Here is a 25,057-nt window from a genome sequence, read left to right on the forward strand (position 1 = left end):
TTTCTTGGTTTTGAGCTTGGTTTTGAGCTTGTACTTCTCATCTCCCTCCCTTTATACCTCCTGAGTGCTGGAATTGCAGACAAGTGCTGGAACTGCCACCACGCTCAGTTTATGCTATACTAGAGACTGTACCCAAGTCTCTGGTGGCTCATTCACTGCGGTGCACTCCTCACCTTCTACCTTTCGATCAAAGTATTTGTGTGTGTGTGTGTGTGTGTGTGTGTGTGTGTGTTTGCGCACGTGTGCGTGTAGACATAGTCTTGCTGTTCAAAGATTCAGACTGAATGTTGATTAGTGGATTCTAGGTTTTTAAAAAGTTATTTGGAATCAAGAGTAGGAATTGTTTAGTAAATGCTTAGATTGCTATGAATTCAGACATGTTCTACTATTTCATTGAAGTACTTTGTTCTTACTCTATTGTTCTTTCCATTAAATACCTCATTTTATAAAAACTATCGAGGTGGTTCTTCACTTGTTATTGGGTTTGCTGATTCAGGCTCTATGATAATGTGAGAGAACACACAGTTCTTTTTCTTGGAGTGATCAACTATTAAAAGAGAGCCTAGCTGGGAATATGAATTCCCTAGCCAGTTCTAAGACAGACAAAGTACTTCAATGAAATAGCTGAATATGTTTTAAATTTAGTTCTTGAAATTATGTCTGGTCTAGTAGCTGCAGTTTGGAATGGAACTGTGGGCACAGCCTTATTTATCCTTTAGATATCTGACTTCATCTGTTGAATTTTAGAGTTTGGGAAGCATAGTAGCCCCACTTGAAATCACCAGCCACGTTATGGTCCAATTTCGTATTATAGAATTTTCAATGATTTTCTGAAAAGATAAAATAGCTTACCCAATTGTCTTCAATGACCCATCAAAGCAAGAACTATTTTGTTTATCTGACAATACTTCTAAGAAAAGAATAGTTTTATTTTTTTTCCAAATTAGCCTCAAAACTTTCTATTCTGATATGGATTAGCCTCAGAAAATATAGTTTCATTGTGTTCTTGCTTGTTACATATATATCAGAATCAGGGTCAATATCTAAGAGAAGGTTCCATTTACTCCAAAGAGAAATGTTGACTTTTATTTGGAAAAAAATGTCTTGGCAGACAAGCGGGGAACTCCAGATGGAGGAGGCTGTGCCACATGGACTCTAAGTTTCCCCTCTCTTCTTATTGATGTCTTAAGTTGAACATGTTCCGTCTGTCCTCTCTCAATAATGAATAGCGACTTTTTTATTGTAAAGGTAACAGATTCCATATAGGGTAAATGAATTCAAGCACATAATGAAACGTGCAAGAGTCCATACTCTGCACCGTGTAGACGGTGGGGATTATGGTGAAGTATGGAAATCCAATCCAGTTTCTGGAGCGGACTGTGCTTTACATGGGGAAAGTTTAAGAATAATTCTCTCAAAACCCCAATTTTGTTCTCTTCTGGGGGTTAAACATCCCAATCATGGTTTGTGGGAATTATCTGAATCTTATTTAATTTTTTAAATGATTATCTCTATGGAGAGACTCATTGAAAAGAGAATCCTTTCATCTACAACAAAATACTCCTCTATCATACAATTAAGTGATTTGAAGGACATTAAATGTTTCACTTAAATCCAGCATGTCAAATATAATATACCGATAATGAAAACTCGTTAATCATAGCATTGGCCTTTTGGAAACTGGCTCCTCTGAGAATTTTGTTTTGCATCTAGAGTATCAAGGATGGTTGGCATCCCTCAGTTAATGCTAGTGGAACCATTATGTTGCTTTTTACATATTTAATTGTGGCTAATGCCTATGTTTTATAATATTAGTAACAAATATTGCTGTTTTGCATACTTAAATTATTTTAAGGAACCAAACCTTTGTTTTTTTCTCTCATTAAACGGTTGCTAAAAATCCTTTCTTTTATTGCTTAAGCAAGATACAGATTTAAGCAGCTGTTTGGCTATTTACTCTAAACATATTTTTTAAACCTTGATTTTTAGTTATCTCTGTGAGTGAGAGTGTTATATCTGTTTGTCTGTCTATATACTGTCTGTGGCAGTGAACTCTGAAATGTTGGCTCCATACACAGTTGAAGATATTTTATTTTAACTTTTGGTATAACAATCCTGTTTTTCCATGACTGCATTTCATGTTCTCTTCTCTCTTCACTCCGGCATGGGAAAGATTCTTTTTCATCATTTGCAGATAACTAACGCTAACCCAACTTATCCAAGTCAGAACCAGCAAGGCCAGGCTTTATTCAGTACCCCAGTTCAGCTGCAGTTCTACAAATGGTCCGGCTTCCGCAATGGCTTCAGAAACCCAACACTCTAATTTTCCTGTCCCTAATGGAGAACTAAGAATTTAAAGGGCCTGAGCTGTTCACATGGACTGAATCCCCAGGGCTTGGGTGCAGAGGTCTTACAAAAATTTAGTAAGTGAGAAAGAGAACAAAGATTCTTAGTTGGCGGGGGAAAATTTTTGATCGCCTGTGGCTAAGAAGCTGAGGGGGACAGGTAGGCACAGTGGGGCGCAGGATAATGAGGCGCATGGCAAATGTGATGCACAGATGTTAAGCCAACTGTAGCTCCGGCTCCCACAGTGGTGCATGCCACAGCACCATGCCCCAAGGCTATGTCTACACCAGAACATTTGGGGCAGTAAACGACAGCAACATTAGGTTCAAATTAATCTATTATCCAGAGCTGTGAAATGCTGGTTGCTTGTTTCAGAATTACATTGCCTGTGGGTGAAATGTTTTAGGTAGATTTTAATGCAAGCTCATGACTTGCTGAGGAGATTAAGTGGAGAAAGGGAAATTAACAGTTGGGAGAGTTGTGGAGGGCACAGTTCTGGTTAAAGTATATGAAAAAGTATTACATATTTCATGGGCAGGTCTGGTCTCCTGTTGGCCACCTGCTGGGACTGAAATATCCCACATCATAATGAAGGCAGGTTTGCAGAAGTCTTGTAAATACTTGAGCCCTGCAATTGAAGACGGCAGACAAAGGCGGCTTTGGGGTCTCCTGCAGACGTTGGAGGGGTTGGCCCGTCAGACTGTGCTCCAAATGAATTTGGCAATATATTATTCTGCACTTGTTAAGGAGGACACACAAAATCTCACAGTTGGGTCTTCGCTCTCCTGAGCTTAGACTCCTAGTAACAGGTAGCCTTCGGAGGTTTCAAGTATTTTTTTCAAAGTAATCTTGCCATGCTTCCTGAATGTCATTCCACTGGTATTGGTAGGTTCATTTCCCCATACCTGTGTGATATTTGACCCTATATTCTCCCAAAATAAACCCCAAAATCAAAAAGCAAAGCCTCAAATTAGCCTGTAACTTTTTTTTTGTCAATTAAATGGTTTATTCAATCAGATGGGAGACCAAACCTGCTTGGGAATATCTATAAAGAATTTTTTTTTTTTACAATATTGTAGTTTTTCTTATAAAAACACTTAATTGAAATGCCTAAGAGCTGCCCAGCACAAAAGTCAATAAAAACCCTAGAATAGAGTTTATAAGGGTTGTCTATGTACATAATTAAATCCTTCAGGCACTTTAAAACTCGGCAAAATAAATGGTTATGCAAGAATAGCCTGCTGAGAGAAGAAATGCTTGTATCAGCTTTAACCAGCTACCCTGTGTTCCATGTTTCTGGACTGGAATGAGAAAGCCATTAGAACCCAGGAGGAGTGTGAGCCCCATACAAATCATCTTTGTTACTCACACTTGGGGGGTACTTTATAATGGCTATCAAGGCCAGTACGAAACATGGTCTGTGCATGAAACAGTCAAATGCCATTACTTAAGAAGGAAGATACCAGCTACCAAGTGACTGAACAACATCCAGGATGCTTAACTGGGCCCGGTTGTCAGGGGTGCAGATTTATGATTGGGCCCGACTGAAGTAAACCGACACGCACGTTTGCATTCTGGATTTGATGGACTAACAAAGGTTAATTACTCGCAATGATCTATGTGGAGCAGGAGTAGAAGAGAAGAGCCATGTTTGATTTCATTTCACCGCTGTTCTTCGGGGAGCATCTAAAAGGATGGGATTATTACATTGGGGGGAAGGGAAGAGTGCCAAGGGGTGGGGGGACTAAAAAGAAAGCAGTCTACTGAATGCAACCAATAGAAAAGTCCAAGGTTTGTTTCTCCCCCTGGCCAAAGTTATGATAAATGATAGCACAAGGGAAAGATAACCTACCAGGAGAGTACGATCGCCAAGGCCAAATACTAAAACTCCCAGCTGACGGGGCTCATACACTGCAGCCTCTGTTCGTGTTTATTTTTTCTGCTCACTCTTGGTTTCGTCAATCAGTATGATAGACGATAAGTCCTGACTAGAGCGGCCCGCGTCCTGCTCTCTCACGGTGGGTAGCATGTTGTGGTTGGCGCCGCGCAGTCGGAGCATCGCCCGCACCCGGAGCAGCAAGGGATGAGGTTCGAGCAGCTTCCAGCAGCCGACTCCTTGGAGAATACCAAGCAGGAACGTTATCAGCGGAGTGTGGGGCTGCCAAGAAACTGACCACACATTAGTACCTTTGTTTGGGTAGAGTCTAAGGGGGCTGTAGCTCAGACTTGAGACACTTTCTGTTAAATCATCCCTGGTGTTAAGTGTTAAAAGAAAGGCTTGTTTAAAAAAAAAAAAAAAGAAAGAAAGAAAAAAGGAAAAAAAAAAAGAAAGAAAGAAACCAGGGCTGATGGCCCCAGGCAGTCCTGTGACAAGAATCCTCCCAGTTAGAGACTGAATTTGTGGACTTCCTCGGCTGAGTTACAAATGACATCAATTTAAAGAAAAAGAGGAAACCCTTTTGAGTCTCCTCTTTATTTCTAAATACACTATCTGCTGCAAAACAGCATAAAAATTCCTGCAAGAGAAGCCTGTGGGCACAATGGGGGTGGGGTGGGGGCTGAAACACCACTTAGGTCGCCAACAGCTCATTAGATAAATGGAATTTCCTGAATGCTGTCCACAGATACTGATGGTGTTTATCTAGTCCCTCAGAACTAACAAAGCTGAGTTTCTTCCTAAGAGAGAAGTGTTTTCCCCCACTTCTACTTCAGACATTGGAAACTTTTAGAAACATTTCGATATCACTAATTTTTTTTTCTTAATTCATTTTGTAGGAGCTCAGTGATTGTAAAAAAATCAAGAATGTCCTGACTTGATGCGGTGAATGAGCCAAAGTAAAATTCTTTTGATATCTTGTGATGCAACATTGGTCAGACATTTCCTGTTGGACATTTTTTTCCCCCTGGATATTATGGTTTCCTTTCTTAAGAACAGATGCAGTGGACATCTTGAGTCCTCCTCTGTCTGAAATTTCGAATGAGTGATCCACACCTCCCCTGCGCAGTGATTGCCTCCTGGTAGAAAGAGGAGGTAAACTTGACAGCTTTCTTTGTGCGCAGCTTTTCTCTACTCCAGAAACTTGGTGGATGTATTAGAGAAGGCTTCCTCCTACCAAAAGACACATCCCCCAAACAAGGCATGCACTTTCTCATTCTGACTTCTTCGAGTCCCTGGTGTGGTTTCTTGGAGCTGCTGATGTCTGTTAAGGTGAAACTCAACACGGGAATATTAGTTTTATTTCAGTTAATTATGTTCCTAAGAGCTCCTGAACCTTAAGATTTAGGGTTGGTCTGTTTCTAGTTAGGCTGCCAAGTTTTTGACTTGATGGAGGGGGTCTGTTTCATTCTGCGTGGCCTCTGCACCTCTGTAACCTCTGGCTTCCTCTTTTCCTGAATCACAAGTTTACGTTCTCCCCTTCTGTGAGAAGATTGAATGCTTATTCAACTCTGAAATGACTATGGTCACAAAATATCAACAGTGATTTTTAATAGATCTTTGCCTATCAAAATATTGTTGCTGAATAACAGGGTAGAGGCGGTGGTGGCTGCTGATAGTAAGGAATCCGACTGTTAATAAAAAGCAGACAGGGGGCTTGAGCAGTACTTCCACCCTTGCAATTTAGACACTTTATATTACTTTATTTAGTGTAACACCTGCAGCTACTCACATTGCTGGTGGCTGAAATAATCCAGGTCCACACGGGGAGAGTATTACAGTTTCATTGTGCGATCTGTGCTTACCGTTTGAGCCTCTCTCACAGGAGAAAACATTAGTTAAGTGTACAGTAGATAATAAAATAGGGGATCTGGGCTCATCTGTGGCCCTTTAAGCTGCCTAGTACAAGCGCCCCCCCCCCCCTTTGTAATTAGTATCTGTCTCTTCTTGCACCCCTGGCTGGCACCTGGAAGTGGGCAATGCTACAAGCTTGCACTTGTTGAAGTGTGCTCAGTTGTCCCCGCAGTTGGTGGACTTTATGACCAGGCCCTCTTCTGAGCCTTGGCGAGTGTAAACTTCCTAAGCCTTCTGCAGATGCCGTAATGGATTTCAGACGGAAAATGATCGCATATCAATGGGACAAAGAGGGTGTTCCACATTAAGGCAATAATAACAAGTCGTTCTTCATCTTTAATTGACACCCCAATTTAGGTTTCAGATGGGTGCTTTATAGTGATATTCTACTTTATTTTTAACTCTAAAGGGTGGATACACATGACTACATAGGTACGATCTATAAAGAGTTCAAATTAAGTAAACTTCTAACTCAGGCAAAATAATAATAAACATAAAAAAAAATGTTGAGTCCAAATTGGGGACTGGTTGAAACCAAGCTTGGGGCTATTTCTCCCTCATTTATCTTGGAATGGTACACAGTTCAGTGGATTCATACCCTTGACTTTAGTTGTTCTGGGTCCATTGAGACAAAGCCATGATGCTCTGTTTGTTTGGGGAGGCCAAAGAAGTAATCATTAAGGCCTTCAAAATATTTTCAATCATTTGTGTGTGTGTGTGGGGGGGGGGGAGGTAAATAGTATTTAGAAATTTTATAATCATGAGATGAGTTTCCAGATAGTTATCTCGCTTCCTCAACTCTGCTTGCTGGAGTTTATTTGGTCATTGAAACATTAAGCTCAGCCAGTCCTGTTCTTTCTACTTTATGAAAATGTAGACAGGAAATTATCAGCAAATTGCTCGTTTAGAATTAAAGGCAGGAAATGAACTTCGGTAGTTGAGTTCTTGCTATAAAAGCATCTACCTAAAGCATAAGTAGAGCCAGAAAACCATGCTTTGTTTAGTTGTAAGTCTGGGCTTTGTTATAGCAGCACAAATAGATTTCAATACTCTGTCCTATTTCTCCTCCACATTTGTGTATACGTTTACAGGATCCATAACTATTTGTTATTAATTTCCTAGTAGTTTAAAATTTTAACTGGTCATTTTTTTTAACCTTTCATTACAAAATACAATTTCTTGTAGTATATTACCAGACCAGGGTAGGCTAAGACTCAAGAAGACTAACTTCATCATTTTATTCTAGACACAAAATATGTAAATATCTCTTTAAGCTTTTAAACTATTTTTACCTGAATTTCCAGAATTTCATAATAAAATCTTGCTTAAAACACACAAATATATTTTCTTAAATAGTTACTAGTTTCTCACCATGGGACTTTTTTGTGCTATTCCTCCTGGAAGCTTGTTAATCGGATTTTATTCCTTACATGTTATATTGTTAGCATGCCCAATACATCAGTGGTCTCCACAAAACAATTCCTGTACTTAATTTTCTTTTATATTTTTGTGCTGTCATTTTTATTTCTCTATATATTTCAAATGCTCTAATATTCTTTAAAGTTTTCCTTATTGGTATTATGCTATTTAAATAAACCACAGACATAATTCTCCTCCAACCGAATGATGTGTACCATGTCTGACTGTTTTGATTACCGTTAAGAAAAAATGAATTGCCTTGGATTAAACGAGAAAAAAACCCCTCAAACTTTAGCCCAACTTTCAAGCACTTACTTAACTGAGCGTGAGGAAGTCAGAAAATGCTGGTTTTTAAATTTAGTTTATTTTTCATTCTCATAGAGACTCATGTCTAACACTTCTTCCAGTATTTTAGAACCTGTAAAAGACAAACATGTTATTTAAAAATATATAGTATTTATCTTTTTATTGTAGATCCTTGCTACAAATCTTCTATGATGAAAATGTAATGCATTAGGTAGATTTAAATAAGAACAAGTTATTCTTGGTATTTATTGGCACTAAAACTTTATAGAATCAATCATATTAAGTTTTAACGTGATAGTTTATAATTTTTGTTAAACATATGATTAAGTAATAGCTGTAGATATTCTTAGATGTCAGTGTGCCACCATTAATATTTAAACTGAAATATCCTTAGCCAAATTCTATAAAAGATCTTACTTAAAAGAAAGTAGCCTCCGACCGGACGTAGTTTTTACCGTCAGCACTGTGTCTTAATCAAACTCTTAGACCAGAGTTCAGATGAGATTTCGGCAAGACATTATTTCCAAGTTGTTTTATTTAATAACTACTTCATGCACGATGCATTTGAGATTGTTGGTTCCTTCTGGGTTTCATACCTTTATCTGAAGTGTGTAATAATGTCAGTGTGACTTCATCTGAGTGTAAAATTGTGCTTTCCATGCCTTTTCTCATGGTACAGTGAACATTTTTCGTAGCCCTGTGATGCTAGCTTCCTAACGTATGACTCTGGACCGAGAGAAAGATGGCCGTATTGGCCCGAGTGCTGACTTGGATCTGAACTCAGTGCCATATCTGACACTTGCAGATACTACCAACATTTATGAATTTAAGAGATATTTGAGGAAGTTGTTAGTGTTGGAAGAATATGGTGATAAAAAGTTAGAAACACAAAGTTAAGTGTCAATAACGAAGACTACAGGATAAATTTGAAGGGACAAAGAACTTTTAAAAATGTCAACCTGCAGTTATAACATTATATTATATTATATTATATTATAGTCATTTCACACATTCAGATTGGTGGTCAATATTTGCCGTTATGGTCTGGAAGTGATTCATGATGACTGTTTTTTTTTTTCTTTGAAAATGTTCTTCTCTCTACAAGTGGGTAGATGGTAGATGTTCTTTGGGGTAGTAAGGGCACAGCATCGAAGATAGATTCTTTGGTCTCATGACACCTCTTTTCTATTGGGGACAGACAAACTGCACAATAACAAAGAAAGAGTACTAGACATGGTGACTAACGCCGTAAAGATAATGGAGGACTGCTGTGGGGTTGGGGATGTGGTGGTAAGACAGCATTCAGACACGATTTACACTGCAGCCTTCAGTGAGCACACAATGTTTATCTAGACTGAGTCATCTGATATCTACTTAGGCAAAGTCTCTAATTCTCATATTCAATGACAAAATGGTACATTTCAGCATTAGATGCTTTAAAGAGGTTCCACTTTTAACTAGAACTTGGTACATGTTTAATGTCATCAGACGAGAGAACTGTTGTCAGAGGTCTTAACCTGAATCTTAGAAGATTTGACATATCCTAATCTCATAATTTTCTGCTCTTCACATTTCCTCGGTGTAGCTGTCACATTGTCACATGGTGAAACCTCAAAGTGTGTGGTTCTGTGTTCTGTCCACTCAGACTTAATTCAGTAAGAGCTTCATCCATGTTTTGTTTGTTCGCTCCTCAACTACATGCATGAGATTTCAAAATTTAGGGCATCACAGGTCAAATGAAAGGTCACAGAGCACAAGTAAGAAGTTAAAATTTGCGAAACCGAAGAACCAGCAGGACAGTGCCAAATGAGAGGGCAAAAGTCAAGGGAAAGACTGCACACTGATGAATCAGACGCTGGCTTCTGGACATCTGAGCACGGTAGAGTATCCCAGGGATCACATGTGCAAAGTCAAAGGTCCCAGCCTTGGAATTCATGGTTGGAAACTGTGTGCCACTATAAAAATAGAGTTTCCTCACTCACGAAGAAAAGCAGACCAAACACAGAAAAAGGAGGCTGAGCTCCTATAGTTACTGGTTCCTGTCAGTTAGGATGACCCCTGTGTTAGCAGAGCTCCTTGAGACAGCCACAGAATGCTCACACTAGGGAGACTGCTGTAGCCTTTGGTTCCATCTCATGTAGCGACAGTGGCGCAGATTGCTGAGCATGCTCAAAGCAGCATTCACCATCATCAGTCCGAGCATGAATTTCACTACATGCAGACTTCACCTGGTACCTGTATGTGTTTGCATTTCTCCAAGTGTTTCTTCATTTATTTAATAAACAGAGGTTAAAAACAAAGTCTTCTTCATTGCTTCTATTGTAACTGACTGACAGAATAGTTTACTTGAGATGTAATTTCTTCCTTGTGCATCATTCCCAAGTTTTAGGCAGTGATTTTAAAGAGTCCATTTATTGATGATTGATTGATTGATTGAATGATTGATTGATTGATTGATTAACTGATTAGACCAACTTTTGCTGTATGGCCAAGCCTGGCTTTAAATACATAATCCTCTTCCCCCAGCTACCCGACTGCTAGATTACAGGCATGGGCTACCACACCTACAACAGTTGTTGGAATGGCTTTTTATATGCAAAAATGCTTTTATTGTAAGCCTTATGAGGGAGTGGGAGCTATTATTTATAGGACGGGAACTAGAAAAATGGATACTTACAAGAGCTCTGTTCAATCAGTGGTATGCTTTCTTGGTATCATAGTATTTGTTTTCTCTCAGGAAAGTGGTTTTTGTTGTTGTTGTTTTTCTCATCTCTCTTGGTCACAGAGACCAGGAAATGTGTACTTCTTACTTTTCACTTGGATGTGATGTCATTTTATCCCTAGAACCTCTCATATTAGATTTTGAGGTATAATAAATACTATTTTGAATTTTTATTTTTCAGAATTTTTTGTTTAAAATTACTTATCACATTCTTATTGGAGGCCTATGGGTACCATTACCATGCTTGGGAAGGGTGTCTGTGTCTGTGTGTTTGTGTGTGCATGCATATTCTTGTGTCTGTGTGTGTGCACGCAGGCATGCTGTGTACATGCATTTGTCATTAGCAATAAATGGTTCTTTGGGGTTTAGAGGCCTCTTGTCAGTGCCTTGTTTTATGAGTTGTACAAAGTGACCATTCTTCAACAGCAAGGCATTTGAGTGACATCTCTTCCCATATACTAGAAGTAAAAAGTGATATTATATGACAAACTCTGAAAATGAATTAGTACGGTCGGGTTTCCCAGCTTTAAAAGAGGAATTCAGCAAAGGAGTCTCCCTTGCCGTGGAACTCTGTGCTCTCTGTTAGTAGGTCACATTAGCTGGGAACATTTATTTACAGGTTAACAATCTCCGATGATAATGGAATCTTTGGAAAGCCAGTCCATTCTAAGGTCTACCAAACTGTAGAGTCTGCCTTAAGTCATACATAAGTGCTATCATTGTCTAAGAAAAAGTCTTATTTTTTTTTCTGTTTTACCTTTCACATCTCTGACATAAATTTCTTTAATACATACTTTGCAAGTTAAGGGCCCACTCTGGAGGATGAAATACTGCGAACCAATTAAAAACAACTGAAGTCAGATTCTGCAGTATAGGAGTTTTCCAACTCATGAACAATATTTAGAGAGCTGGTTAATTTTAATTCCTCGGGGAACCGTAAGTCTGGGCATTAATAGGCTTACAGTGATAAAAACAGCCATATACTATGCACATGTAGATGGTATTGTCAAGAAAGAAGCAATTAGTGGCAATGAAAGCCCAAATATGTACACATATGGTGAGCAGGTTATGTGTAAAATACAGCCGGGCGTAAGAGCCAGTGACAAAGAGAAGAGCGAGCTGGGCTACTGTTGAACTGCACGATGGTGTATGATGACTAGCTCGCAGACCTGGGCCAGCCAAGCCAGCCTAAACAATAAGAGGGTTTTTAATAAGTTTTCTGGATTCTATAATATATGACTTCTTCATTTCCTTCTCCTTCTCTCTCTCTCTGTTTACACTTCTTTCCCCCTTCCTTTTCCTCTTTCCTAAATTACTTTTGTATGTTCTCTTCATCTTGTTTTCTGTCTCTTTCTGTTGTTTCCTTGATGACAGAACTGGCTGAGTGGATAACTGGCTTTGTTTTGTGTGTCTGATCTGTAGTGAATAATCTTTACCAAATCTTTCTGTGTGTGTGTGTGTGTATAATATATATATTATATGAATATATGAATAATATATATATTATATGACTGATCTATGTGTGCGCATATCTGAAGATAGATGTGTACAGGCCAGCATGTGTGTGATACATGTATGTTCATATCTGAATATAGATATGTACACGCCATGGGATGTGTGTGGAAATCATTGGACCAACCTTGGGCCTTTGTCTTCACCTTCTAACTTGTTTAAAACAGGGTTTCTTTGTCACCACGGTGAACATAGGGCCAGTTGGCTAGATGTGCTTTCGAGGATCCTCCTAACTCTGTCTCCATCTTGCCATAGGAACACCAAGAGTCCAGATGTTTTGGCTTTATCTAGCTCTTGGTAGGTTCTGGTAATTCAAACTTAGGTTCTCTCACTTGTACCACAAGTGCTTGAAGCACCAAATCATCTTCCCACCCCTTTTGTGAATAATCTTGATAGATTCTAAAATGTTGGCTTACCTAATCAAGAATGGCTGCAGAGTTTGAAGCAAGATGGCGGTCCCGCGGAATGAACATCTGTGTGCCTAGAAACAGATGTGAGAAGCGGTTTCTCCTCACGATATCTTTGTTCACGTCACCTCCTAAAGATCATGGCCGCCGTGGTGAAATGGGTGACATCAAGCAGGACTGTCTGGAAACATTTATTTCCAATCCAGAATGGAGCCTTAGCTAGTGTTTGTCGAAAGTCTACCTACTCTTCTCTTCCTGATGACTACAACTGCAAGGTAGAGCTCGCTTTGACATCCGATGGCCGGACTATAGTGCGCTACCACCCTTCTGTGGACATCCCGTATGAACACACGAAACCTATCCCTTAACCAGACATTTTGTGTAATAATGAAGAAACACACGAACAAGTGCTGAAAACCAAATTAGAAATAAACAGTGAGAAGCTTGAGCAAGGGCCCATGATAGAACAACTCAGCAAGGTATTCTTCACCACGAAGCACCGCTGGTACCCGCATGGACAGTATCCCAAACGTCGTAAGAAACCGAATCCTCCCAGAGACAGGTGACATCTCTTGACTTCCCAGGCATAAGGAAGTTTCGCTGTGTGTCTTATTTGCCAGCTGAGAAAATGCACCTGGTGTATTCATTAAGATGTTATGTAAGACAATAATAAAAGTACCCCTTCATATTTTTTTTTTTTAAAAAAGAATGGCTGCAGAGAGAGGAACTGAATGGCTCTGAACATCTTTCTTCATGATCATGATGTGGATGGCTTAGGGCATCTCTTCAGGAAAGCACGCTTTCCGCCACTGGTCTGTTAGCTTCAAGTCAGGGTCTACACGCCTACTTCAGAAATCTCTCTCTCTCTCTCTCTCTCTCTCTCTCTCTCTCTCTCTCCCTCTCTCTCTCTCTCTTGAAGAGCATTGTACCATAAACACATTTGTGTTGGAGGCAGTCCTGAAAGGACACATTTACAAATCTTAGTTTATAAAAGTTATACAACTGTCACTATAAAACGTCACCAGCAAGTTGTAACCTTATCTTCCACATTATAGATTTTGTGTCACTTTCAAGAGAAGCCAGTGGATATGAAAAGGAAATGCGTTTTACAATCTGATAACCAGCAACACGTATTTCACCCTCCAGAGTCAGGAAATTGAGGGAGCGGCACAGGTTGGCTTCCAGCGTGAAACTCGCCCCACTGTGACTGGCTTAGGTTCTGATTGTTCTCCAATACAAAAACGCAATTGCTAAAAGCTGGTTTTGCTGGCAGAAAAGTAAAAAAAAAAACAAAAACAAAAAAAACAAAAAAACAACAGCTGAGTGAGGCTCTGAGCATTTGAGTGCAGAGGGTTGTCAACCCGGCCACAGCCCAGTCTGAGGAGACACTCTTTACTGTTTATTAGCAGTTGAACTTATATGAGAAAACCACAGATGCTCCACTTAGCTAGTTATAAAATGCCAGGGTTTCTACAGTTAGAGAGAAGGTGCCATTGCCCTCACACATGTGCAGGTTCCCTCCCTAGGCCTGCGCAGAACCCCTTTGTTTCCACAAAAGCATCCTTAAGGGTAGTCTTCAAACAGACAGGTTTCCCTCCGCCTCATGACTCACAGTGTGGTAATCTGGGTAAAATGACCTGTAGTGATATCAACTGAGATAGGTAGAATCATTTCCTGTATTCTCTGGTGTGGAGCCCAGTCAGCGAGGTGTGTAGGATGCTGGTATTCTCCAGAGAATCCTTCAAAGGCAGCTCCAGGGAGCCGCACCATTGCTGAAAGTAGGGAAGCCAGTATCAGACGTCAGTATCTCTCCTTTGGATTTGAAAACAGGAAATGACTTGGCATTTCTGATCTTGCCTGGGAGACAGGCCCCAACTCCACAATTACAGGGCATAATTACTCCAAGCTCAGCCGAAGAACCCCCAACTGCTTCCTGAGGACCTGCCAGGAAACTGACCTAGGTGAATGGTCTAGAAGAGAACATGAGGTGACAAGAGCCCCGGATGCCTTTTCCAAGCTATTTCCATGAAAAGGCTGCTTAGAAAGGTAGAGGTTGTTAAAATCAGCTTGGCAGGGGGCATACTGGAGTTTGAAGTGAGGAAAACTGGCAGGCAGTTTGGGGCCTGAATCAGATATTCATAGAGGCTTTGAATTTTGTGTGTGTGTGTGTGTGTGTGTGTGTGTTTGTGTGTGTGTTTTAACAATCATTTCAGGGATTTTACTTTTAAAAGATTGTAATTCTAATCACACCACGGACACATCGGAAGTGACCTCTTAAAGCCATGTGTACCCCAACTCATATTCTTCCAACAGCGTGTGACTTCCCATGCAAAACAGCCATGGCCCCTTATTCTCCTTCTCATTTCCTCCTGGAAGAGGATAGCTTTCTATTGATGTGTCTCAGGATTCCCTCTCCAAGTTCACGACTCAGTGACATGGGTGCCTGTTGCCATCCATGAGCTCGTTGATGTTCCTTCCGTCTCTCCTTCTTTCTTTTCTGTCTTTCTTTCTTTCTTTCTTTCTTTCTTTCTTTCTTTCTTTCTTTCATTTTAAGGTCAACCTTAAAAGAATCAGCTCCTAACAAAAGTTTCTGTTGCGGTCTGCTTGCTCCATGCTTGGCAGAACAGCGAATGGCAGGCTACAGTGGTGGAGCAGGACCATTTCAAAGATATGATTCTTGTGTCCAACTTGTTTTACACAGCTGTTGTCGAGTGGCCTCAAAATAGCAATCTAGGGGCCATGGTCTTATAGACCTCGCTGGAGTTGGAATAATTCAAAAAGGTGATTTTTAAAAGAAAAATGAGGAAGTCACAGAACCTAGAACTTCATTTCTTCTCACATGGCCAGAGAGGAAAATTATTAGAGAAGCCTCATCGAGTCTCTAAGTGCCCTGGGCAAGCACTTTGAGCTACATGCATCAGGGTGTCAGCATTGGGTACCGTACTTGTTGGAACTGAATGGCTCAGAACTTGTACAAAACTGGTTTTTAGGTGGTACCCTTCAGCTTCAAATGATTGGCACTGAAAAACTGAGAATGGCTTCGAGGTGGAAGGTCACTATTGCCAACTGTTTAAACTTGGACACGTATGTGGGTTACATTGGCTGTATTTGAGTATCACTTCACAGGACAACCAATTAAAAACATCACCAACAGAACTTGCTCTAAAGAACCCTATCCAAATTCCTCTCCTGACTGTGAGTCGGGCGTGATTGATCTTCTACTTCCTGGTTTCTACTCACTTACCTCTGGAGCTCAGCCATACTGGTTTCCTTTCTGCTGTGAAAAGACCTCCCTTCCTGGGGAGCAGTGCCCTAGCTAGGCTCTAGTACAGGAGGCTCAGTTCTCATCTTTCGGGTGTGAGGTCAAATGTCACTTCCACAGTCTGCGGCTATCTTAATGACCTCCCCCCGACCCAACCTCATTATCCCATTTCTTTCCTTCGTGTCTTGCATGGAGCTGTTTATTAGTTGGTTATATATTTGCTTGCTATGGCTTCTGCTACCGACTTTGCACTCTGGTCATGTAGGCTTCTGCAAGGAGAAGAACTTGTGAGCGCTGTTCACTTCCTCATTCCCAGCACTCTGAGCGCATCCAGTGTAAGTAGGTGCTCAATAAGTGTTTCCAAAGACTGAATGAATCAAAGTGTATAAATGAAAAGCAAACAATATGCACACATTAATCTGTGTGCTAGGTTTCTTTTGAGAAGTTTCCAGATTGATGTTATATACATGAGAAAGTGGCAAAGTAGATCATGAGGAAGCATGTGGAGATGAGACTCCTTTGGACTCGCACTGCCATTTGGTTTCACTTCCACCAAAAATATCTTCAGACTGCTTTGTAGATGCGCTTCTTCGGGTAGAAGGCAGAATGAGATAAAGGAGGGTATCTGAAGGAAAAATCTAGATGATAGGTTAATAAAGGGGAAAGTTAGAAAGGTAATTAGTTATGTGATTTATCATTATCTTTATTATATCTACCTATTTATTTTGTGTGTGGGGGTGTGAATACACGTGATACAGTGTAAATGCAGAGGAGAGGATGTGGCTTACCGGAGTCAGACTGCGCATTCCTTCTACCATGTGGGTCCTGGGGCTCGAACTCAGGTTGTCAGTCTTGATGGCAAACCTCCTTATCCACTGAGCCATCTTGCCTGTCCAGTTATGTTATTTAATAATAGTACTAATTCATGCTCATAGTTGGGGAACATCCTTGGGGATCTCACATACTAGGATGAGTCTGGAGAAGGGCTAATTCTGCACGTGGCCATAGTGATTGTCTCTATAAAGGGAGTGAGCCGAAAGAATCAGCATCACAGCTGTAGGCTTCAATAATGGCATGCTGATATCTTGGAAATTCTACACACTTTCTGTTTTACTTATAATATCTACCAGGGAAACCAGCAGTATTTAACCTGATCCCTCATAGAAAACACAATGACCCGTGTTGTACACTACAATCCTTGTGCTATCAAATACAGGAGAGGCTTCCTGTCCCAAGGGCTTCAGAAGCGGTAGAAGTAGCTTATTAAAGGGAACTTCCAGGACAGAACATTTGTCAGGGTTACTAAAATGAAAAACTCAAACAACGACCAAGGTGCTAGGCTTACATCTCAAAGGTACTTCAGGAAGAGAAGAAGGGGACTGTGTGATCTAATAATGGCTTAGGAGAAGGGAGAGCTACCCTAAGACACCAGTGAATACTTCTAGAAAATTAGCAGTAAATTTCAATACAGTGTTTCTACATTTTGATTTGACCTTAAAAATAGATCCCTCAAGTCATTCTCATTTAGAGTAAGGAAGATAGATCCAAAAGTCAATTAACTTGGGATAGTTGTCATTTTTGTATTCCTTTATTGAAAAATTTCTCAGCTTAGTTTTATTGCATTTAATCAACTCATGCTGTACAAATTTTTTGATCTACTTTAGACCATAACATGCAAAGGATTCCTAACTGAAGGAATAGAAAAGCCATATAACTGACTAGAAAATAACAGTCTCCAGGGGAATAAGATGCCTTAGAACACCAGAGTTCATGACCAAAGAGACATCTGAGATCCCGAGACTCTCCTCCTTGTGTGGGGATTGAGGGGTTAATCAGAATATCTTCCCAACCTGAGCCACTGAGACACAATAGACCTTGCCTTCTGAAAAAGCATGGGATAAATCCGGACTCGCTGAACATAACGGACAATGAGGAATACTGAGAACTCAAGAACAATCGCAGTTGGTTTTTGATCCTACTGCACGTACTGGCTTTGGGGGAGCCTAGGCAGTTTGGATGCTCACATTATGAGACCTGGATAGAGGTGGGTGATCCTTGGGCTTCCCACAGGTCAGGGAACCCTGATAGCTCTTCGAGCAGATGAGGGAGGGGGACTTGATCGGGGGGAGGGGGAGGGAAATGGGAAGCGGTTGCGGGGAGGAGGCAGAAATCCTTAATAAATAAATAAATTAAAAAAAAAGACAATGGCAAGGAAGAGGTAACTAGAAGCCATGAAAAGCAATAGGGATAAAGCCCATCTCCATAGCCCAGGCCACAGGTAGCCCCATGGCCTTGGACCATGCTTGCACTTTGAGCTCCACCCATTGATGTCCATCACTGACAGAGGATAGCAAATCAGGTTCTCCAGACCATGGACACTTGAATCATTAGGCCAGAGAGGAAGCTCATGATTGACTGGGGATCATGACTGCTGGGGTTTCTAAGTTTTGGGGTATGGAATTTCTTGCTAGGTTGTCATGGTGACTGGTGATTCTAGACTGCCTGTGCGTTTGCCTGCTTGGCTAGTCATCCACCGTCTCACAGACCCAGGTGGAACTCTCTAAAAACACATGTGCTCTTCTGCACAGACCTCTTCAGCTTCCTCTGAAGGACTTGGGAAGGTTGGTCTTTCTACGAACACAGGGAAGATGTTGAATTAAACCCCACTGGAAAGGATTATTATATGTAAATGCACCCTTGGCTTGCAAGACTAAAGCAGGCTTTCCAAGCCAGTGTAGTTAGTGCTCACACGTGTGTGAGAGTGGGAGGCTCGAACCGTATAGTCGACACGCAGTGTTTGGGGCACATTTCTGTCTTATTAAAATAGCATCGAGTAGCATCTTCATTATGTGCACTCTTATGACATACAGCAAGACAGAATAGTAGCATCGAGTATGATCTCCAAGCCTGCTGGAGTCTGAAGGTTCCAAGGAATGTTTCAGCTGAGAGTACAAAAAGCCATCTGCTTTAAAAGCTGCAGACCATCGTATCCTTGGAAGTCCCAGAACAGCTCTGTCTACTGCTGTCCAACTTGGCAATAAAAACAAAATGAAGAGAGCACAAACACTCCGGGGCTCCCACCAAGTGTGCGGGATCTCAGCTTGACAGGATTATTCCTCCTCAGGAGTGACTTATGATAGAGAGGGAAGTTAGCATGGAAATGCCTTTGAGGTTAATTGTTATGTCGTTACTGTGATGCCACGATCACAGCTCCGAATTTCCTTCATAAATTTTTTCTATTTTTATCCTGTTTTTATTTTAATATACTACTGTCTTGAAGAAGTCTGTTGCAGTCTTATGAAAATACCCCCTATTTTTAAAGCCTCCTGAAAAGCTAGTCTCTACATAAATTGCAGTGTGTAAAGTGTAGTGGCCTGTTCTCTCTCACTTTTCATTCCTTGATAGCGACACACTCCCTCTTGATGATGGACATTAAATGGTCAAATTCACCGACATAAGGCTTTGTGCTGGGGTAAAGGAAAACAACTCATGAACTGGTATTTTCATTATGACTTCCCACTATGATATCATGAGAAATACGGGAAAACCACCATGGATGATTCTTTTTTGAGAAAATCATTTATGTAACCAAATCTGTGGCAGGTCTGCAGTGCGGATTGCAGCAGAGGAGAATCCAGGTGCAAACCAGCAGATGCTGCTTAGTGTTGTGGCCAGACTGCTGCAGATGAGGGCTGTTGTCGTCTCTAACGTAGGTTATGGAAGCTACCATGTTCCTTGTCATCGCTGCGGTGGTCTACTCCCTTGACCTTTGACTTTTGAGTGCATTATCTCCATTGTTCTTGATTTATCAGTTGAGAATTCAATGGTTCCCATGGGGAACAATGGACCAAACCAGCCAAAAGTTTGGACTCACTTATCCAGGTTGAAAGGTCCCAAAGTTGGCAGTGCTCCTTTTCTGCCTACCGTAGGTGGTCCTCTGTGGTGCTTCTTTCCCGCCTACCCTAGGCTGACCCCGTAGTGCTCCTTTCCTGCCTACCCTAGGCTGACCCCTGGCCCCAGGAGCGCGTCTGGACTGTGACTGTTTGAAATATTGTCAGTTTCTAGCCATATTTTTTTCTTCCAATGTGAGCCACTTTTTCCCCCATGGCTTAGCCAGTTTGACACCCATAGAAGTGATTTTTCATTCTTGTCCACCCTCTTAAGACATGTCTTTGCCAAAAGTTAGAGACCCACCTGTCTGCCAGGAATGACAACATTTTGGCCCGGATTCCCCACAGTGTGGAAGGTGGCTGAGTTAGGCACTGTTCATGGTACCCATTCACCACAGCCAGAAAAACAAGTCTCTCTGATTTTCTCATGGGATGTGGAGAGGAGAAACGCAACCCAGAGTTTCTCAGACACATTCTTGTGAGGGCATTTGGTGAAGACATCCTGGTGTGGAAACATGAGAATAGGATTTCATACCAAAATGACGATGGATAGGACGTGGAACTTAAACTAAGAATTATTATATTCAGAATTCATGTGTATATATTGCCTCTCACAGGGTGTATATTATAACCAAATATTACAAAGAGAACTTCCTCCTCCTTTCCTCTCTTTATTCCTGTCCATTTGAAATAGAGTCCTACAATCCCAGCTGGCCTTGCTCTTTTATACTCAGAGGTGACCTTAATCTCCTGATCTTCCTGACTCTCCACCCCAGGTGCTGAGATCTGAGTTGTGGGCTAACACAACATGTTTATGTAGATCTGGAGGGAGAAGCTAGGGATCCATCCATGCTAGATCTACCAGCATCCCCAACCCCATTTTGATTTTTTAAGATAATAATTTAACAATTTATTTTGTTTTTCAATAAAAACAATTTAGGAGAAGTGAGATGATTCAGTGGGTAAGGCAATTGTAGCCAAGTCTGAAAACCTGAGTTTGATTCACAGGATCCACAGGGCAGAAGAAGAGAATACGCTCCCACAAGTTGTCCTTAGACATTTAGGTGTACATGACACACATGCATGTGTATGTGAGCACACACACACATACATACACACATACACACACACACACACACACACACAAATGTGAAGAAATAAAAAAGATACCCAAAACAATTAAAAAACTACTTGGTGTTTTCTCATTGGTGTAATGTGGCTAGTCCATTATCAGTATGAAGGATAGTTGTGTCCTCTTCCCGTCTCTCAGATACCCATCAGGAAGAGTCCTTCCTAGTTTACATGTTTACATAATAGAGCAGTGAGTTTGACTACATCACTCAAATAGTCCTTTTACAGGAGAGATGGAAGGCATGCTAACCCAGTGACTGACCAAGGACAGAAAGAGGCTTGAACACTCTGAACAAGGGATGAGCTTTTCCTCAGAGCCCATAGCCATCTTTATTAAATCAAGTAGCATTAGAATTTCCACTTCCCATTGCTAAATATACAGCAAAACACAACTGTTAGTCACTTCAGTGCAGGAAATAAGATTTGGCTTCATGCAGTTGTGAGATCTTGTAAAGTGATTTAATTCTGCACACTTGAAAAGGACTTTGAGTAAGATCCTTGTATGTGAGTGCAGGAGCTCTTCAGACGGTTGAAGAGCTTTGTTGGCCATTGCTTATAATTGCTTGAATGAGGAGAAAATAGTCACATTTTAAATAGAGACCCAAAGAACTAGTAAATGTGGCTGCCCAGTCCTTGTTACAATCCAAATGTTTGCAGTATGACCTTGCCTAATATATCTAAATTTTATGATCATTTATTGCCACATCATTGAAAAGATAGTCATTAGTGTCCATAAGATGGCTCAGCATGTGAAAGGCCTTGTTGCTAAGTCTAATGACCTGAGTTTAATTCCTGAATACTGTATTATAGAAGGAGAGAACCAACCCCCAGTCCTCTGACCTCTACACACATAGCGTGTGTGTGCACATACACACCCACTCACATACACTCGACTGCATGCACATACACAGTAAATGAACAATTTCTTCCTCCCTCCCTCCCTCCCTCCCTCCCTTTCTTTCTTTTTACATGGAAAGAGCAACAGTGCTTCTTTGGTCCATAGTAGATAAGTATCAGCTCCAGGCATAGACCTAATGTGGAGAGTTAAAACATGTACTGTAAGGTTTATGAAACCGTGTCTGTGTGTTTCATGACATTTCATACCTCATAGGCAAATCTTCCAAATGACTGGAGCCTCTACAGACTCTGAGCATACTGTGCTTTCAGGGCAGCCGACTCTGTAGATACTCAGGTTGCGCTTCCTGCCTTATTCCTTTTATTCTTGTGACTTTAAGTTCAGTGTGAGCTTGTAGCGAACTCAGGTTACAATGGTTAGTCATCCTGTCTACCAGCACCAGGATTTAAAATGAAGCTTGGTGCAGGGACAGGTAGGACAGCGCATACCTGCTCATGTAAGGATGGGATGCATGCTTAGAATGATTCCTTGTGGTGAAGAATGGATGAGAGACAGTGGAAGATCACATGTTCTCCAGGAGTCTTTTCTGATTCCCTTCCACCTTGAAGGTCCTTTTTTTGTAGGCTACGTGTCCCTTTCCCATACTGTTTGAGCAAAGTTCTTAGCATGAGTACCATGCTATTTCAACTCCATCTTCGAGAGCAGAAAATTGAATGGGCTAGCCTAGACTATGTGCTCTGTTTTGAACTTGTTTTGGAATGTTTGGGAGACTATATAGCTAAGCCCACTGGTCTTTGATAAGGCAGAGATTTTTCTATGTGCTTTAGAAGAAGTGAGCAGTAATTTGCCTCTGCTTCTTCCACGCTCATACTGTCTCCATCAGTTTGCGTATGGCATCATTCAGGCGTGTGCCCTTAAGTAGGCAGGGGTAGCACTTTTAGTTAGTCATACATTCATGACACACACCTTCTAGGGCATATTGAAAGTGGCATCTAAATGTCTCTTCACTTAATTTACGATACATTAAAAAAATTGCTGTAGCTCATAGTGTCCTGAACTCCCCCACCTTTTTCTTTTAAATTGAGACAGGTCTCAGATCGTCCAGGGTGGCCTCAAACTCATAAGGATGTTCTCAGATTTTATGGAGGATGACCCTGAGCTTCTGATCCGTCATCTCTATTTCTCAAGCGTCGCAATAGCTTGGTAGTTTTTACATTCTCTGTATATTTGTATAGATGTTTTAATAAAACTCACATATTGATACTGAGTGACCTTACTTTAGAAGCCACCAGAATCAGTAAATTCATTGGGCTGGTCACAATCATTTCTGCTTTGGTCCACCTAAAAACAGGTTCTTTTAAGTTAAACAAATATTTAAGTATAAGAAAATCTGTCCAATATATTCAACAGACTTTGTGAACTTTTCCTTCCTTTCTTTCTAAACTTGGTTTTGGGAAATACACACATATATTTTGCCAAGAACTTGCCCCTTAATGTTTAATCTTGTGGCTTTCAGGGGAAATCTAATTTGTATCCTTCGTTTATGCTCAGCTCAACAGATTGGTGCACTGTTAGCCAAGTGCTGTATGGCCTTACGGCCCATGGGATTTTTGGGTTTCTGAATACTTTATGGGCCCTACTGCCTTGCTTCCCAACCTCTGATTGGTCATGAACTTTTCCAATCAAGCTTTAAACTTAACTGAATAATAATTGAGTTAAGTTTATTATTCCATTTCTTACTGTGAGGTATATTGGGATCAATCTGATTATGATGACTGTGACATTAGACGCACTACTGCAATAATTGATTTAGTATCTAGCTATGCCTTTCCATGGTGACTGGCACCAGATTGGCATTGGATCTGTTGGGCATAGATTTTGAGAACCCTAGAATGCAAGAACCAACCCATCGAGAAACTCAGATACAGAAACCTGTCTTTTATGTTTGCATTGGGGATGGCCACTGATGATTTGATGCCTTCCAGTCATTGCTTTGTGTTTCTACCCTCTTCCTTCCCATCCACATGCATCCCAAGTCCCCGCTTTCTTTTTCTATATCCATCTCTTGAAAATCTAGAACATGTACTGCAATAGAGGTGTTTCTGGTGAGGGATAGAGGGAGAAAGGACTTCAAAGTCCCTGCAGGAGTTGACATTCTCCATCTCCTCTCTCCTCGCTCTCCTGTGCAACTTCTAAGATCACTTCTTATCCCTTAGGGTAGATGCCACTCTGAGCCCTGTCAATCATCAGTGAGTTAGAGTTTCTTTTTGAAATGCAGTCTCTATATGTTTGGAGCTTATGTTACAGACCCCTTAGTAATGTTTGTTTTATTTTGTACAAGATGTATATTTAAAAAAGAGAATGATTGGGGAAAAGAAAAGATTCTAGGGCATCCTAGTCAAATGTTGCTTCCAGGAGTGCAGAAGGAAATCCCAAAACAATGCCCCTATTGAAAACAATTTCTGGCGGAGTAGGGATTGCTGAGTTTCTCCAGCGTTGTCCGGCCCATGTCCCAGATGCTTCTTACCACTACCCCTTAGCACGTCTTCCATGTTATGCTTGCAGCGACCAGACCTGAAACCTGCTGCAGTTCCTGCCTGGAGCTTTGCAAGTCACCGGAGCAGCCCAGAGCCTGGGAAATGTGAAGGGTCTGCAGAGTGTAAATAGGGGGCGTGAGGTCCTGGCACCCAGGGAAAGCATGCTCAGCCTTGCCCGTGTGTGTGAAGGACTTGGATGCTGGAGCACTACTGTTATTGACAACAGGCGATCTGCTCCATTAGAATGTGACTGCATTGCACCATAGCACCGAAGCGTAGCTGAGATAAGCTCCTGCCATTTGCCATGTTACTTCTAAAGGAAAAGGAGTTCTAACTCCCAGGAATAAATACACAGTTGAATTTGTACAATCCTACTCAACGTTGCAATTGGGAGTTACTTGCCCTCCGTGAATCACAGTAAACACAGATGATTGAGGATATTAAATTTGCCAGTATGGGAGCGGGGATTCTTATAGCCATTCTTAGACCACAGAGTTGGTGATGGCTATATCTAGCTCACCAGGGCATAGATGGGGAGATCAAGGCTCAGAATGGTGAATGAATCTAAGCTACCTCAGTTCCTTCCTATCAATAAGCTTTGCATTTTTATAAAAAAAAAGCAAAAAAATCTAATTGTTCTGTGGAAGAGGGCACTGTTCATTATTAATGGAATTTCTTTTCATTCAATTTTGTGGTGTCCACAACAAGATTATAAAAACAATAATTTGATTTCTAAATCTTTCCAGTTTCAGCAAGGTTACTTTGTGGAGTTGGAGATAAATGACCAGAAGAAAACTTCACAAAATTAGTGTTTACACTTAATCTGGCAACGAGCTATAATTTGATTGGTAAAAAATTCATTTGGTGTACCTCTGGCCC

The 25,057-nt window shown here is 41.0% G+C and overlaps 2 protein-coding genes across 9 annotated transcripts in view; both read left to right on the forward strand.

Moving 5' to 3' along the window:
* Mecom (MDS1 and EVI1 complex locus) overlaps positions 1–25,057 on the forward strand; it is a 550,964-nt gene that overhangs the window by 402,906 nt on the left and 123,001 nt on the right. The window lies entirely within an intron of this gene.
* LOC121452673 (28S ribosomal protein L42, mitochondrial-like) lies at positions 12,554–13,195 on the forward strand. The gene has a single exon (XM_041658860.1). The coding sequence runs from the start codon at positions 12,643–12,645 to the stop codon at positions 12,868–12,870; it is 228 nt and encodes a 75-aa protein (XP_041514794.1). The 5' UTR covers positions 12,554–12,642; the 3' UTR covers positions 12,871–13,195.

This window comes from Microtus oregoni, unplaced genomic scaffold (genome assembly GCF_018167655.1).
Source record: "Microtus oregoni isolate MIOR12 unplaced genomic scaffold, Mior012 000010F_ref0000083, whole genome shotgun sequence".
NCBI classification, from domain to species: Eukaryota; Metazoa; Chordata; class Mammalia; order Rodentia; family Cricetidae; genus Microtus; species Microtus oregoni.

Excerpts from the sequence above, each read along its gene's own strand:
- LOC121452673 (XM_041658860.1), top strand. The coding sequence starts at position 12,643 with ATGGCCGCCGTGGTGAAATGGGTGACATCAAGCAGGACTGTCTGGAAA.